Source organism: Elephas maximus, chromosome 8 (genome assembly GCF_024166365.1).
Source record: "Elephas maximus indicus isolate mEleMax1 chromosome 8, mEleMax1 primary haplotype, whole genome shotgun sequence".
NCBI lineage: Eukaryota > Metazoa > Chordata > Mammalia > Proboscidea > Elephantidae > Elephas > Elephas maximus.
Genome location: NC_064826.1, coordinates 106,070,689 through 106,086,388, shown reverse-complemented (window position 1 = coordinate 106,086,388; position 15,700 = coordinate 106,070,689). Strand labels below are relative to the sequence as shown.

Sequence of the window (15,700 nt, the reverse complement as noted above, 5' to 3'; positions counted from 1 at the left end):
CCTCTTATTTTTGAGTCAGAATCAACTTGATGGCACTGGGTTCTGGGTATTCATGAGTAGAGCCCTGGTGGCACAGTGATTAAGAACTATGACTGCTAGCCAAAAGGTCAGCAGTTCAAATCCATCAGCCACTCCTTGAAAACCCTGTAGGGCAGTTCCACTCTGTCCTTTAGAGTCACTATGAGTTAGAATTGACTCGACCACAGCGGATTTTATTCATGGGTGGTCTTCCCTGGTTGACTACTTGCACAAAGGAGTTAGGTGCTCTTCTTCATAGCATTGTGTCTGCTACTGTGAGGTGAGATGCTCAGAAGGCAGGAACCATGCCTTCATCGCTAGATCTGAGTCCCTGGAGATCAGCACTGGGTAAGGTTAATGTAGTCATGTGTCTCTGTACGTTCTCTCACTGACATGGCAACTCAAGGTTGCTCCAGAACAGTTTAGTTTGGGTTAATTTATTTGTGTTGATTAAGAGTTTTGATCTCATTGAGAGAATCTGAGATACATCTGATTAGAAGCTAGCACCCTCTATCTGTATTATTGAAAATCTGAATTGAATGAATTGATTGTATCTTTCTGTTTTTTGTAATAATGCACAGTCTCTCTCTTATTTAATCTGCGGTACTGAGACCTCCATGGACTGAAGATCGATTTTAATACCAAGCAGGTGGAATGGAATAATTGACATGGTAAGAAGCGATTGCACACAACAGTGTGGCTTCTCATGTTGGAGTGGACTCATGATAAGTCTGCTGTCGGGCTCCATTACTTCTATGTCCTGTCTTTCCCCACTGGACCTCTGCCCTCCCACTACCACACATCACATTGTTTCATTGATTGGTCTTGTTCAGTTGAAACCGCTGCGCCTTTTGGTTCGCCTCAGGAAGCCCAGGCAGCCCAGACGGTGGCCAGTCTGTAACCACAACAAGCCCTTCCCAGTCCTCTTCCTGACCTTTTATCCCATGAGAAAACCACCACTGAAGGCACATAAGTTTCCCTTGAGTTGCCTTGAAGGATAGTCCCCAAACCCATTTTTATCATGTCATCCTAAAACTAACTGACAGGTTTTTTATAGCACACTACTTAAAATCTAAGCAACTTGACCTTTCATGTAATTCTCAGCTTCTTCCTGAGTTCTAGCCCATCGCATCCCTCTGTTTCCTTCCCCACAGTTACTGATACACCTGACCCCCGTGGCTTTTATTACACCTGCTTGCCCAACTACAGCATGTCCCTCAGTCTGGCTTTTTCATTAAGACCTCCTCCAAAAAGTTATCCCTAACTACTCCATCCGACCCTAAGCACTTTTATATTCCATATTCCATTAGCCCGCGGATGTGTAATATGAAATAATATATCATAAGGTATTGAGGTGTGATTAATTACTTTTGTGTCTGGCCTTTCTAGCCATGGGCTTGGAACTCCTACCCCGGTGATTGTGTGATAGGGTAATTGGGCCCTACCAAGGGGATTCGTCAGTTTGCCCTAAAAGAGAGCCAATTCCAGAACAGAGAAGACAAGCCCACCATTACCAATGAAGGAGACATTAGAAAGAGAGGCCCAGCAGCAGAGACCTGGCAGCAAGAGATGGTGTGGTGGGCTTTCCAGCCCACGGAGGGACAAAGCTGAGTGCCTTTGGGCAGAGACTGAGGGCCAGGGAGAGGCGTGCCTGCGAGTACAGTTGGGGAGAGGCTACCCTGATGGAAGAACTGTATCTTCAGTGTTCCTGAGCCTGAATTGTAACTGTTACTTCCCTTAAAAACCCCATAATTATAAGTATGGTCTGTGAGCCCTGTGTGGCCATTGCAATGAATTACCGACCCAGCAGAGAAGTAGAGAGTGCTGTGCGAGGGACGGTTGGTGTCAGAATTAGTAAAGATGGCAGAGAGAGGAGGCTTGTCTGGCTTCTGTCTCGTGGGAGTCAGCCTTGCGCTGTTGATCTTGGCTCTCTTTCCCCTTTGTGGGGTTGGAGGAGGTCAGACACTGCCCCATGCCTTTCTTACAGGTATATAACAACATCTACGTGACAGAACTATTATTGTATGCGTATTTTCAAACCCTTCACTCTTGGTCTGCTAACGAGTGAGAGATTTGGTAGAAAGCCTCCTCCTTCTACAACTCTAAAAGCTTCTCTCTACCAAGATTACTTCTTTTAGGTTTTTCAAACAAAATTTGGAGGAAATAGGGAAGGGAAGAAGACCAGCATGAGTATGAGCTACAATCAGAGGTAGGTTTATGAAGAAATTTAAGTGAGAGGGACCAGATAAAAGAGGAAAAAGGGTTTCAGAAGCATTGCTGTGGACTGTATATTCTTTTCCCAAAATTTAAGAAATACAAGTGAGAACGTAAGCAATATTAAAATTACCTTGTGATTATTGTATAGTGCCATTTTGACCATGATATCACTTTAGGATTTGACCATTTTATCACTTTAGGATAATAGCAAGCTGGATTTGTGATTGGGTTGGGGGAAGGTGCTTAGTCATGGCTTCAATGGTGTTATACAATAAAATAACATGACCTAATAATATAAATGTTCACTGTTCTGAAATTTATATGGAGCCATATTTGTTCCTAAAGGTAAACATGTGAAGCAGCATAATTGTTACTTATGTTCCTTCACAGGTTTATGTTAAGTGTCTTCAAGAAGAGGACTTATAGCCCATGACCCAAATGGTCATTGTAGTACAAACTGAGACTTCTCCTTGGAAATAACGAAGGTATCATTTGGTGAAATCCTTAGCCATCCTGGTTCTAAAGGCTGAGTGAGCAGTCTTGGTGAAAATAGGCCCACACTCAAGTAAAAGGCTCCAAAAACTGTGTCAGCCTGGCCATCTGGTCTGCTGACCTGATGAAGTACCTGAGTCTAATTATGGGTCTGTGCGGCCTTCTGGCTCCAGCTTAGCTTGTCTTCGCCCTTTCTGCATTGCTGTAGAGGAGAAACCAGAAACGTGCCAGAAATGCTAATGAAGGAAGTCAGTTTGTTCTCCTGGAGCCTACTTTTCCTTCAGTGCCCTTCAGTCTCCAATTTTCAGTGCAAAAAAAATTCCGCACAGAAAATTGCCAGAATGAAGCCATGCCATTCACAGATGTCACCAAGATACTGATATGATCAGTTCCAGAGCAGAGATGCAAAGCTGAATGTACATTCCCACTCTGGTGCCTCTCAGTGTAACACATGAGGACAACCCCTAACTCAAAGCCTTCCAATTACGGCAGCAGGCTGCTTCCTGTACCAGTACATGGCTGCGCACGTCACATGTGCTTTCTCATCGCATTTTAATGGGGTCACCTTGAGGGGACAGTGCATTACCTTAATTTTACAGATGAAGAGATGGAATCTCAGAGTTCAATGGGCCACTCTAGGGCGGATGTGAGACCCATATCCCATAGCAGCCTCTCATTTGGAGGCCACCTGCTTGAGGAGGAAAATTATGGTTCCCCAACATTTCTAAATTTTACTTCACCATGGTCAAGGGGGATATTGTTAAAAACATAGAGCAGGATCAGTTGCATAGATTTTCTTTCAGGTGTAATTGCCCACCTACAGGTGCCTCGGAAGAAAGGCCTGGCAATCTACTTCTGAGAAGTCATCCATTGAAAACCCTGTGGAGCACAGTGCTGCTCTGACACACATGGGGTCACCATGACTCACAGTGGACTTCACCATAACTGGTAACTGGTGTGTTTTTTAAATTTTGGATGATCTGATAGAAAAGGATTCAGAAATGATGGGCTGAAAATGGGTTTGAGGGATGTTCTGGCACATGCAGAGGGTGATGGAACCAAAGGAGGAAGTAATCTAGGTGTGAATTGAGGTCAGATTTCCATAGGAAATGGAAGTGAGGGCAGGGACTGAGAAGTGGGGTGACTCTGAGACATCCTGATATGGAAGGGTAGGCAGGATGTGGTGACAGATGGTATTGACCAGGAGCAAAAGAATAAGGCAAGACAGAAGTTAAAAATGACTCCAGATGTCATGTTTCACCTGGGGAGCTGGGATAAGGCAGTGACCATGACCGTGATAAGACCCCAAGGATGGGGTGGAAAAATGAGACTCCTTGTAATTAATTGGTTGTAATTAATGGACACTCAGACACACCACCCGTCTGTCAGTTTGCCTTTCTGTGGTGGGTTGCATGTCGCTATGATGCTGGAAGCTATGTCACCAGCATTTCAAACACCAGCAGTGTCACTCATGCTGGACAGGTTTCAGCAGAGCTTTCAGACTGAGACAGACTGGGAAGAGAGACCTGGTGATGTACTTCCAAAATAAGCCATTGAAAACCTTATGGGTCACAACAGACTATTGCCTGATATAATGCTAGAAGACTAGCTCCCTAAGTTGGAAGGCACTCGAAATCCGCAGTGGCCACAACACTGGCCTTGAACATATCAACTATCGTGAAGATGGTGCAGGACCGGGCAAAGTTTCATTCTGTCTTACATGGGGTCACCATGAGTAGGAGTCAACTCATGGCAACTGACAACAACGCACTATTCTTCCTCTTACTGGATGAAGAGAGAGACACACAGAGCAGATTTGGGCCAAAGATCAAAACAAAAATGCCTTCCCTTCAAAATCTCCTTGTCGTGTTTGTTTCTAGGGCATTCAAGCCCTGATTTTGAAGGACTTCTGATAAGAGAACAAATCAACAAGGACTATAACTCCACCTGAAGGTCTGAAACTGGCCAGCTGAGCCTAACTGCACATATTAAAAAGTAAATAACTGAGTTACTCTAATAGTACAGCATTGGAAGATTTTGATAGGATGGATAAAGTTAAAATTTCTCCAGGTCATTTATCAATTTTAAAATTCACGTCTTTACAGTTCTCATGTTACAGCAATTATTGCTACAGTCAGGTGCCCACATGGGGAAAATTATGCCAGAGGAAAGGAAATGATGCAGGCTTCATTTTCTTTTGTATTTTATCATGCCTGTAATTCCATGGAGAGTGCAGAAAAATATATGCTTAGAATACTCCTAATTTGGTGGTACTTTCAAAATCTGATTTAGTTAAACTATTTTAAAAAATCATATAACTCAATAGCAATTACCCAGTTCTAAATTGAATCATAACCCCAAAAGAAAGGCGACATTAGACATTCTAGGCAATCGGCAATGTACTTCCACTCTTATAAGACCGGGTAATAAAAGGAAAAAATAAAGGGGAAAATGAAAAATAAAAAAAAATGCAAAGCTCATTCTAGTTCATTATTTTAATTTAATCATAGGGTAGAGAGAATAGCCTTCTGTTGTACTTCAGCATTTGAAGTCGGGCCAGTTTTCAAAGTTTGCAAAATTATTTTTAATTTTAGGAGGGCAGAGTTTGCCAATTAGACTAATATGGTTATTACTACCTAGAGACTGCAAAGAATCTTATTTTTGGTTTATAACATCAACTTATGTAACCTTCTGGATAATGGCCTGGATTTTGCATTTTTAATACAGTATGCAGCACTTTTGACGCTTTTGTGTGTTAACGAAGGTAACTGTATCAGGACATTTTTGTACATCCAGTTTCTACTTGTTAATTCGATACTTTTTCAATCAGACATTTTTGAAAATGGAAATTATTTCACATTAAAAAATTAAATTTGTGTAGTGTATTATCTATAATTTTAATGTATTCAGATTCCCAAAACTATAATTCATTGTAGCATTTTAACTTTTTTATTTACATATATGCCCTAAGTTAAATCATTTTAATTATCTACAAACTCAATTGAACTTGGTCTTGACAAACGACTACTATTTCATATGTTACATTTGTACAGAATCACACACTCTTAATATGTTGATCACTTGTTCGATAAGTTTGCAAAATACTCTGTAAATAAATATCTGCCTTTTAAATTTCATTTTCATCCATTTTCCCAAAGCACGGAGACATTGCTTGTTTGACATGTACATTCAGGACCAGGATCTCGTCAAGTTTGCACTAGAATATTAAAAAAACTCACTCATCCAAACTGCTCAACTTCTGGTTACTTTGAAAACACATTTTGCGAACCATTTGTTTTTTATAGAACACTGTGACTTAACTGCCTTTCTTTTGGTTGTGACAATATTTTATGTATTTTACAAAGCTGACTTTATACTATGATATCGTTCTAATAATACTTAAAATGTATTTTCACACTACTGGTAAAGATAATTATATGCAATGATTTGTTATTTGAGATAAACATACAAAAAAATGACCCATATGTCACAGAAATGTTGAAAATTACCTCAAAAAGAATGACACTACTGCTGGGTTAATTTATAGCACATATTTCCCTTTTTTGCACTGGCTCGTGCAGAATGAGTCCACAGTCAGGAGATTTCAGACCTTTGAAGTGCAGAGGGGACACAGTTTTATGGGATGTGGCCACTGGACCTTTGAGTCATTTTTGTTAGGTGCTGTTAAGTTGGCTCTGGTTCATAGTGGCCTTATCTGCAACAGAATGAAATGGTACCCAGTCCTGCTCCATCTTCCTGATCATTGGTATGATCATGAACTTTGAGTTATACACACTGAAATTCCCCCAAATACATTTCCTATTCCTTTATACTTACCTCCCTGATTCTGAAAAGATAAAAACGTGCAAGCTGTGCTTTTTTCTGGACCACTGATAGCTTACACTCTACTTTGATCCTGAATTGGATCCTTGAGTCTATTTCTCAATTAGAACCCAATGGAAGAAAATGGGCGTGTAGTAAGGACTGTCCGCCCAAATCCTCCAATGTAGGTTGGGACCTACAGTCAACTATTATGTCTATTATGACCTACAGTCAACTATTATGTCAATTATTAAGCCTAATAATCATTGCTAATGCAAATTTTTATCTCTTTTGTTCTTAGTAGAAATTTGAAAGGTTATATTAGTACCTCTAGCAGGAGTCAATTTCATCCCCAAGTCAAACCCATATTCTTTACGCTAAATGGTGCTATTTGTAGGAGCCCTGGTGGCGCGGTGGTGAAGTGCTCAGTTACGAACCAAAAGGTCGGCAGTTCAAACTCACCAGCCACTCCAAGGGAGAAAGGCGTGGCAGTCAGTAAAAAGAAAAAAAAAAAAAAAAAGAGCTTTGGAAAACCTATGTTGCAATTCTACTCTGCACTATACAGTCGCTATGAGTCAAAATCGACTTGACAGCAACGGGTTTAAAAAAAATTTTTTTTTTCTTTTTTGGCTGCTATGCATGGATTCAGAAGAGGACGTGGAATGAGGGATATTATTGCTGATGTCAGATGGTTCTTGGCTGAAAGCAGAGAATACCAGAAAGATGTTTACCTGTGTTTTATTGACTATGCAAATGCATTTGACTGTGTGGATTATAACTAATTATGGGTAATATTGCAAAGAATGGAAATTCCAGAACATTTAATTGTGCTCATGAGGATCCTGTACATGGACCAAGAGGCGGTTATTGGAACAAAACAAGGGAATACTTTGTGGTTTAAAATCAGGAAAGGTGTGCATCATGGTTGTATCTTTTCACCATACTTATTCGATCCGTATGCTGAGCAAATAATCTGAGAAGCTGGACTATAGGAAGAAGAACAGGGCATCAGGATTGGAAGAAGACTCATTAACAATCTGCATTATGCAGATGACACAATCTTGCTTGCAGAAACTGAAGAGGACTTGAAGCATTTACTGATGAAGATGAGAGACTACAGCTTCAGTATGGATTACACCTCAACGTAAAGAAAACAAAAATCCTCACAACTGTACCAATAAGCAACATCATGATAAATGGAGAAAAGATTGAAGTTGTTAAGGATTTAATTTTATTTGGATTCACAATCAATACCAATGAAGCAGCAGTTATGAAACCAGACAATGTATTGCACTGGGCAAATCTGCTGCAAAAGACCTCTTTAAAGTGTTGAAAAGCAAAGATATCACTTTGAGGACTAAGGTGCGCCTGACCAATCTATGATGTTTTCATTCATCTCATATGCATGTAAAACCTGGACAATGAATAAGGAAAGCTGAAGAGGAACTGACGCCTTTGAATTATGGTGTGGGCGAAGAATAGTGAGTCTACCATGGATTTCCAGAAGAACGAACAAATCTGTCTTGGAAGAAGTACAGCCAGAATGCGCCTTAGCAGTGAGGGTGGCGAGACGTCATCTCACTTACTTTGGACATGTCATTAGGAGGGATCAGTTCCTGGAGAAGGACTTCATGCTTGGTAAAGTAGAGGGTCAGTGAAAAAGAAGAAAACCCTTTTCGAGATGGATTCACACAGTGGCTGCAACAATGGCTCAAACATTCAATGATTGTGAGGATGGTGCTGGACTGGGCAGTGTTTTGTTCTATTGTACATAGGGTTGCTATGAGTCAGAACTGACTTGATGGCACCTAACAACAACAAATTTGTGGGACAGGGGAAGAGATCGGCCTGATTAGGGCAAAATGTGTCTGCTGGGGTCGATGGAGAGCTGGAGTTGAGGGATGAGGGTGAGTTTATGTCTGGGCTTGGCAGCTGGGCAGAGAGGCTTCCGCTGATGCAGTAGGAAAGAAGAGCCATGAAGCTTTGGGGCAGATGAAGAATTGGGTTTAACACATTTTGTCTGATATCACTGTGAGGATAGATTTTCAGGATAAAAGTTAGAGTAAGGGAGATAAGTATTAAGAGAAAGGAAATCTCTCTTTGGATATTTCAATATCCCTAACTCAAAGTCAAGTGCCAGCAACTATATCTCTCTGTACTCTGATAGTGTTCAATCTCCTGAATGTCTACTCATCCTGTGTTAGCCAATGTGAAAAGATGAATTTATGTCATTGCTGGGAACAGACACCACAACCTTCTGGAGGGCAGATACCATGCCTTTCATCTTCTATATCTATAGTCCTTGAAATACAATAGGAGCTACAAAATATTTGTTAAGTGAATGAATGAAAACCAAGAGACTTGGGAATAAAACAAGCTAGGGGATATAGTTTTTCTTGGAACTCTAAGACAAATAACAATAGACAACTTCAAATTCCTGGCCATCTATCTTTTCTTCTGAGAACTGGGCAATTGAAATAATAGACTATCTTATTTCTTTTCAGAAGTGCTATATTGAATGAACACACACTAAGAACCACAAGGTGGACAAGGGGATTTGTTCCTTAAAGCACTCTCCAGTACCCAAGTGGAAGGGGAAGAAGTTGTGGACTAAGGGTAATCTGTGCATTTTTTCACAGCTGGCAAATATAGATATTTAAGTCCCATATAGGTACTTCCTCATGCAATGAGAAATGTACCAATACGGGAACCTATGAAAAAAATCCTGCCCTACCTCTGAAAATGGTTTATTTTGAAGACAGAAGAATATGTTAGAAAGTATCTTAATAAAATACATGATGACATGTTAATACATCCAGAACTGTCTGTAGATCAGGAATCAAAGAAACAGGCTGAAGGGAGCAATCTATCATCTTCTTCCTGAGGAGTTGTGGCCAGAGCCAAAGATGAGGTAAAAGTGTGGAATATCACCGACATGCTGGGGCCAAAAAGACTGGGCCTTGAAGGACTGGGTCAAGTCAAGCCAAAGCTGGAAGGGAGCACACAGAAGGGGTGACTATGGCAAAGTCAGAGACAACATGGGAGAATGAAAATCAAAGAGGAGGAGCCAAAAGGTCTTGGGTTTAGAGGTTTATGAGTACAAGCGAAACTTTTCATGGGTATTTAAGGAGTGGCCCTTTGGGTTAGTTTAGATGGCGATTACCCAATTGCTCTGGAGCTCGCTAGCTCTACTGAAATAGTTTTAACAATCTCATTAAATATCTTTTCTACTTGGTACCTTTCTAAGGAGTGGAAGCAATGCAAGAGAAAGGAAAACAAAGTGATTGAATGCTGCCTCACCCACATCTGCCGAACACTAGAAAGAATGAAAGTACTCACGTTCCACGAAGTATGAGCTGGCGTCGATCTTCCAGATGATCTGGCCCCGATGAGAACCATTGACTCCACGGTTCTTATAATCCAGAAAATTTTCGGACAAGACTTCATCTATAACCCCAGAGGAAGAAAGCAGAGGAGAGAAACTTATCAGTCAATAGCAGGTTTTGTTTTTTAAGACAAGGAACAAACAATAATGCCACCTCCAGCTCAGCAGCAGAAAAAAAGGCATCTAGAATCATAGCATCCTCATACACCATCTAGACCAACTGCCTTTTAGTGTAGGAACCTCCTCTTCGCCCCACAACACCCCTGGCAAGTGACCACCTAGCTGGTTCTTGAGCACCTCCAGAAACAGAGAAATAGTTACTTCTGTAGCAATTCATTTAACTTTTGAATACCGTTTCCACACCCAAGACCAAACCTGTTGCTGTCAAGTCAATTCCAACTGATGGCAACGCCATGTGTTACTGCTCACAGGGCTCTCTTGGCTCTAACCTTTATGGAAAATTGCCGGGGCTTTGTTCAGCGGAACTATCTGGTGAGTTTGAATTGCCAACCTTTAGATTAGTAGCTACGTACAAACCACTTGTGTCAGCTTTTACATACGTGAAATCTCAGTGTTAAAGTCTTCCTCCTAAACCTTCTACTAACTGATCCCCATTCAGAATTGAGTACAAGGCATAATGAAAGCATCCAATTATGCTTTCCATCTGAAGACAGTTCTCATGGACCCCACCCCATATTGCCTTTTCTCCAGCCTGAACAGTCTGTTCCATCATCATCCTCTGTATAAGACTCATTCATGTACCCATCCATGCCTTCATGGACTCACGCATTCATCTGTTCATTCAATAGATGTTTGAAAAGATTCCATTCTCTGCCAGATGCTGGGGAAGGTGCAGAACATTGTGTTGGGCAAGATCCATATGGTCCCTTCTTACCTAAAGCTTACGAACTACTGTGGCGACAGATAAATAAGCAGTAAACAAAATATTTGTATATTATTATAAATTGTGATAAAGTATATGAAGGAAAAGAACAGGTGCTCTGGCAAAGTAGCAAGGGAGAGGCCAACAGGGTGCCAGGGAGGCCCTGAGGGAGGAAGGGAGCACAGGACTGGAGAATGCGGGTCAGGGCAGGCATCCAGACGTGGTATTCAAAGCCCGTAGAGCCTACTGCATGGAGACACCAAGAGAAGCTAGTGGGTGACTGCATGCATATCCCTCTCCTGCTCTTTCCCTGTTCATCACATTTCAACCCATCAATCTCCTTCTTAAAGCTGGTGCCCAGAATGGACTGCAGCCTTCTTGGAGAGAAAGATCCATGAAGACCCAGCCGGTGATCACCTCCTTGGTCCCAGACACCACGCTTTCAGTGCAGACTAAGACAGGGATATGACTTGTAACTCCATCTTCTATGGGACCTGCATGAATTTCCTAGGACTGCTGTAACAAAATACCACAAGACGAGTGGTTTATATTGGAAACCCTGGTGGCGTAGTGGTTAAGTGCTACGTCTGCTAACCAAAGGGTTGGCAGTTCAAATCCACCAGGCACTCCTTGGAAACTCTATGGGGCAGTTCTACTCTGTCCTATAGGGTCACTATGAGTCTGAATGGACACGACAGCGCTGGGGTGGGGGGTTGGTTTATAAGAACAGAAATTTATTGTCTCACAGTTGCGGAGCTTGGGAGTCTGAGATCAGGATGTCAGCCGTGTTGATTCCTTCTGAGGCTCTGAGGAGGAATCTGTTCCATTCTCCCTTCCAGCTTCTGGCAGATGCAGGTGTTCCTTGGCTTGGAGCTGCAGCATCACGAGTCCTTCCTCTGTTTCCCTTTTCTGTGTCTCTTCTTTTTTATAGGACACCACTCAGATTGGATTACGACCCACCCTATTCTGATATGACCTCATGTTAACCTCACTGATAACATCTTCAAAGACACTATTTCCCAACAGTCACATTCACAGGTAGAGGGGTTAGGATTTCATTGTAACTGTGGGGAGACACAATTCAATCCATTACAGGGCCCTTGCACTTTCTACTTCACTAGAAAATAACCACTGGAGCTAGATGAATCTGGGGCTGTGAGGAAAACCATGTTTCACCATCCCAATCCACCTCAGGGGCTGAGGGACAACCAGACACGGGGTTTCTGAGGGCAGGAAGGGACAGGCCATGGTTGTCCTTTTTACCTCTTAAACACCCTGAGGTTCACGTCCTGTGTCAGGCTAAAGAAGCAGGCGGTGATAAGGTGCAAAGAAGTCTCGATTTGCAAGGTCTTTTTGTACCGCTTACCAGGTGTGTCACTTCTATAGCCTCAGATTCCTCATCTGCAAAGTGGGAGGCAGCAATAGCTCTGCCCTCACAGGGGGGAATTAAATGAGATCACTGATAAATGTGCTTGTAATCTGCTGTGTTGATCTTACATTCCTGGAGGCCCCCGCTCTTTGGCAAGATGATCGAGCACAGCAACACCATCTCTGCCTCATTAACGGTAAGAACTGTTTGTATCCCTTGGAAAATCACTTGTTTGTAAAATTTGCCTGTCTTTATGTTCACAGTGTGTGTGCACAGCCCTGTTTGGGTTACTGAGATGATTGCATAATATGTCTTTTACAGTGATTGACCCATTTCTGCAGAAAGTCATAATATCCTCCTAGCTCCCTGGGTCTTCAGTACAGATACAACCAGTCTCGCCCAGAGAGAAATTTGCCTCGGTATGGCAACTCTCTAAAAGGTGGTATTTACCTGAATTTATCCACTCCAATCACCAGAATATTCACTTTAGTAGTCATGGTTAGGTGCCCATATACAATAACTCTGAGAAGGCAGATGCTCATTAATGCACCTGATAAATGTGTATTGAGCACTTTATTCCAGTCCAGGCATTGTGTTAAACCCTAGGGATATGCTGGTGAAGAGGACCTCCTCTGTGCTTTTAGGGGCTTCCTCATTTATTTGTTGCTGTTGCTAGCTGCTGTCAAATTGGTCCCTGATTCATGGCAACCCCATGTACAATGGAACAAAATGCTGCCTGGTCCTGTGTCAACCTCATAATCACTTGCAGATTGAGCTGGACTGTTGTGATCCACAGAGTTTTCATCTGCTGATTTTTAGAAGGAGATTGCCAGGCTTTTCTTCCTAGTTTGTCTTGGCCTGGAAGCTCCACCAAAACCTGTTCAGCATCAATCTTAGCAACATGCAGGCCTCCACTGACAGACGGACGGTGGCTACTCACGAGGTGCATTGGCTGGGAATCGAGCCTGGGTCTCCTTCATGCGAGGAGAGAATGCTATCACTGAACCACCAATTTCCCCATTAAGAACCAATAGTAACAAATAAATAGGAGTATGAGTGTAGGGCAGAGTATCTCAACTTTAGCGCAACTGCCGCCGTTTTGGTTAGCAGCTGATCTTTTAACCACTGCACCACCAGGGCTCCAAGTAGGCATTACTGAATGAATGACTGCAAAATCTTTTATTGGATATACTAATTTCTAACCAAACTGACTCAAGTACTTGCTTTTGACCATATCAGGAGTTTCTGTCCATTTACTGACATTACAAAACATTTTCCAGGTCCCTGTTCGTTTGGTAAGAAGCTTTTGTCTATAACGTACACTTAAGCAGTTGAGTACACATCTAAGGGCCCAGACTAGACTGAAAGAAGCCTAGAAATTAGGGTAATTTGCTATGATGCATCCAAAGAACGCCGCTACCTGACAAGGTAAGTCACGAATCTACCATGTATTGATCGCCAGGCAGTAAACGCATTATCTCATCAATTCCTCTCAATGATCCTGAGAAGAAAGCTGCATTTTTTTTCTCCATTTAGGAGATAAAGGGCCTGAAGCTCAGGAGTCTGTAACTGACTGAGGCCATATATCTGGCCAGCGGCTGAGTATGATTCTATACCAGGTCTATTGGTCACCAAAACCTCATGACTGTCCCCACCCTATGCCACCAGGGGAGAAAATCATTCTTCATTCTCATCTAGTGGATCATGAACTGCTCCATAAATGATGGCAACCAAATGCTATTTCATTTTTATACTAACAGTAATGTTACTGCTATTGTCCCAACGCTCGGTTCCTGTTTAAGGACAGCACTGGTGACATCCAAACATTGCATTCTGCTGTGGCAGAAGAAAAGACATGTTCGCCTTGACAGCTCTAGAGGTCATATGATGCCAAAGACATCACCACCCTGGCCACACTTGGACATGTACATGGTCCACTGACGTGGGATGGCCCATACTTGACTCTGCAGCGGAATGAGCCTGAGGTATTCCTAAGTCAATGTAGGTTCTGCCACCGGGCCACACCGCTCTATGGCCTTGGGAGTCCCTAAATTGGCAGTCCTTTCATTTTTGAAATGACAGATTAGATGTAATTGCCACCTTTAAAATTCTCGGGCTGGATCTATACGATTTGATCTTTGCCAAGGCACTGCAAATCTGGAAGACAAGTTACTAATGCCTTACAAATCATGAACATTTAAGATCCACGGTTAATTCTGGATTCGGAAATCGTGAAATGCTACACTGCTGAAAGTGTTGGCATTTGCATTAAATATCTTCACAGTTATATATCTGCAAATACTATGAGAGTAACAAACTCCCCAATTAAGATGCTAAGACGGTGGGCTGTGTTTACTTTTGTCTCAGTCAAAATGTCACATGAACATCAGACTTCTTCATGCATTAGGGGAGCCTTCTGATGTCTGATATTACTGACCGTCCCTTCCTTTTTCTAACAGCTTCTTCTCTTGTCTTCTATGACGTGGTCTCCTAGCTTTTGTCATACATCTTCCTCACTCTTACATCTCCTCTTTGAGTTCCTCCTCCTCTGCCTTTTTCTTTGGCAGGGACTTCCTGTTACTCTTTTCTATGCACAATCCACAGGTAAACATGTTCCACAGCCAGGACGCCAACGAGCCCAAATATACACCCCACAGCACAGATCTATGGCAGAGCTTCAGGCTCATCCATTCCTTTAGCATGGATGAATAGCCTTCAGGTGCCTCAGGCTCAGTATATTCCACATCCAACTCATTGCCTCCTCCCCAAACACGCTTCTGTTTCTACCGTTCCCTAACTCGGGGAATGGCACCAACACCCATCAGCTGTGGAAGTATAGCCATAAAGTGTAGATTCAAAACTACATGTGGGGCAAGATGTAATCGACATCACTGAATTGTACATGTAGAAACTGTTGAATTGGTATATATTCTGCTGTGTATATTCTCAACAATAACAAAAATAAAATAAATTACATTAAAAAAATAGATGTGGGGTCAAAAACCTAATTATCTAAGATGCTAAATAGGTTAATATTCATAATTAATGTTGGGGGGGAGAGGAGGGCTGTGGCAAAGCTGAAGGATGCGGGCCAGTCTAAAGGGGGTGGCAACTGCTCAACTCCAGTTGATGATAGCCAAACGGAGTTACAGGCTTGGTTTACCAAACTGGAAACTTTTCAGAAAGAAGCTAGAAATCCGAATTTCTGTATGAAATTGCTACATTTTTAAAAGCTGATAATTAAATTTAAAACACAACCACGTGGACTAAATAAAATGTGGTGGGTGGGCTGTTATTTCTCTATCTCCATTCTAGGTCGATGGTTTTCAAACACTTTTGTTCAAGAACTATTTTTCAAGCAAATTGAATTCTCCCTGTTTGGAAGTTCAGTGTAGAGAATAACAACTCCTTGTGTAAAAAATTTCAAAAAACATGTTTTTCCATCTTCACAATAATATGTAAATATGCTGGCTAAGCTGATGGTACAACCCAGACCCACACATATTTGCCTGAC

General features: G+C 42.0%; 1 protein-coding gene across 1 annotated transcript in view; it reads right to left on the bottom strand.

Annotated features, from left to right (window-relative positions):
• The window catches only part of HECW1 (HECT, C2 and WW domain containing E3 ubiquitin protein ligase 1), a 458,581-nt gene that overhangs the window by 234,085 nt on the left and 208,796 nt on the right, over positions 1-15,700 (bottom strand). Inside the window, exon 4 of the mRNA XM_049893967.1 lies at positions 9,889-9,996. Within this exon, the coding sequence (XP_049749924.1) occupies positions 9,889-9,996 (108 nt within the window). The remainder of the gene's footprint in view (positions 1-9,888; positions 9,997-15,700) is intronic.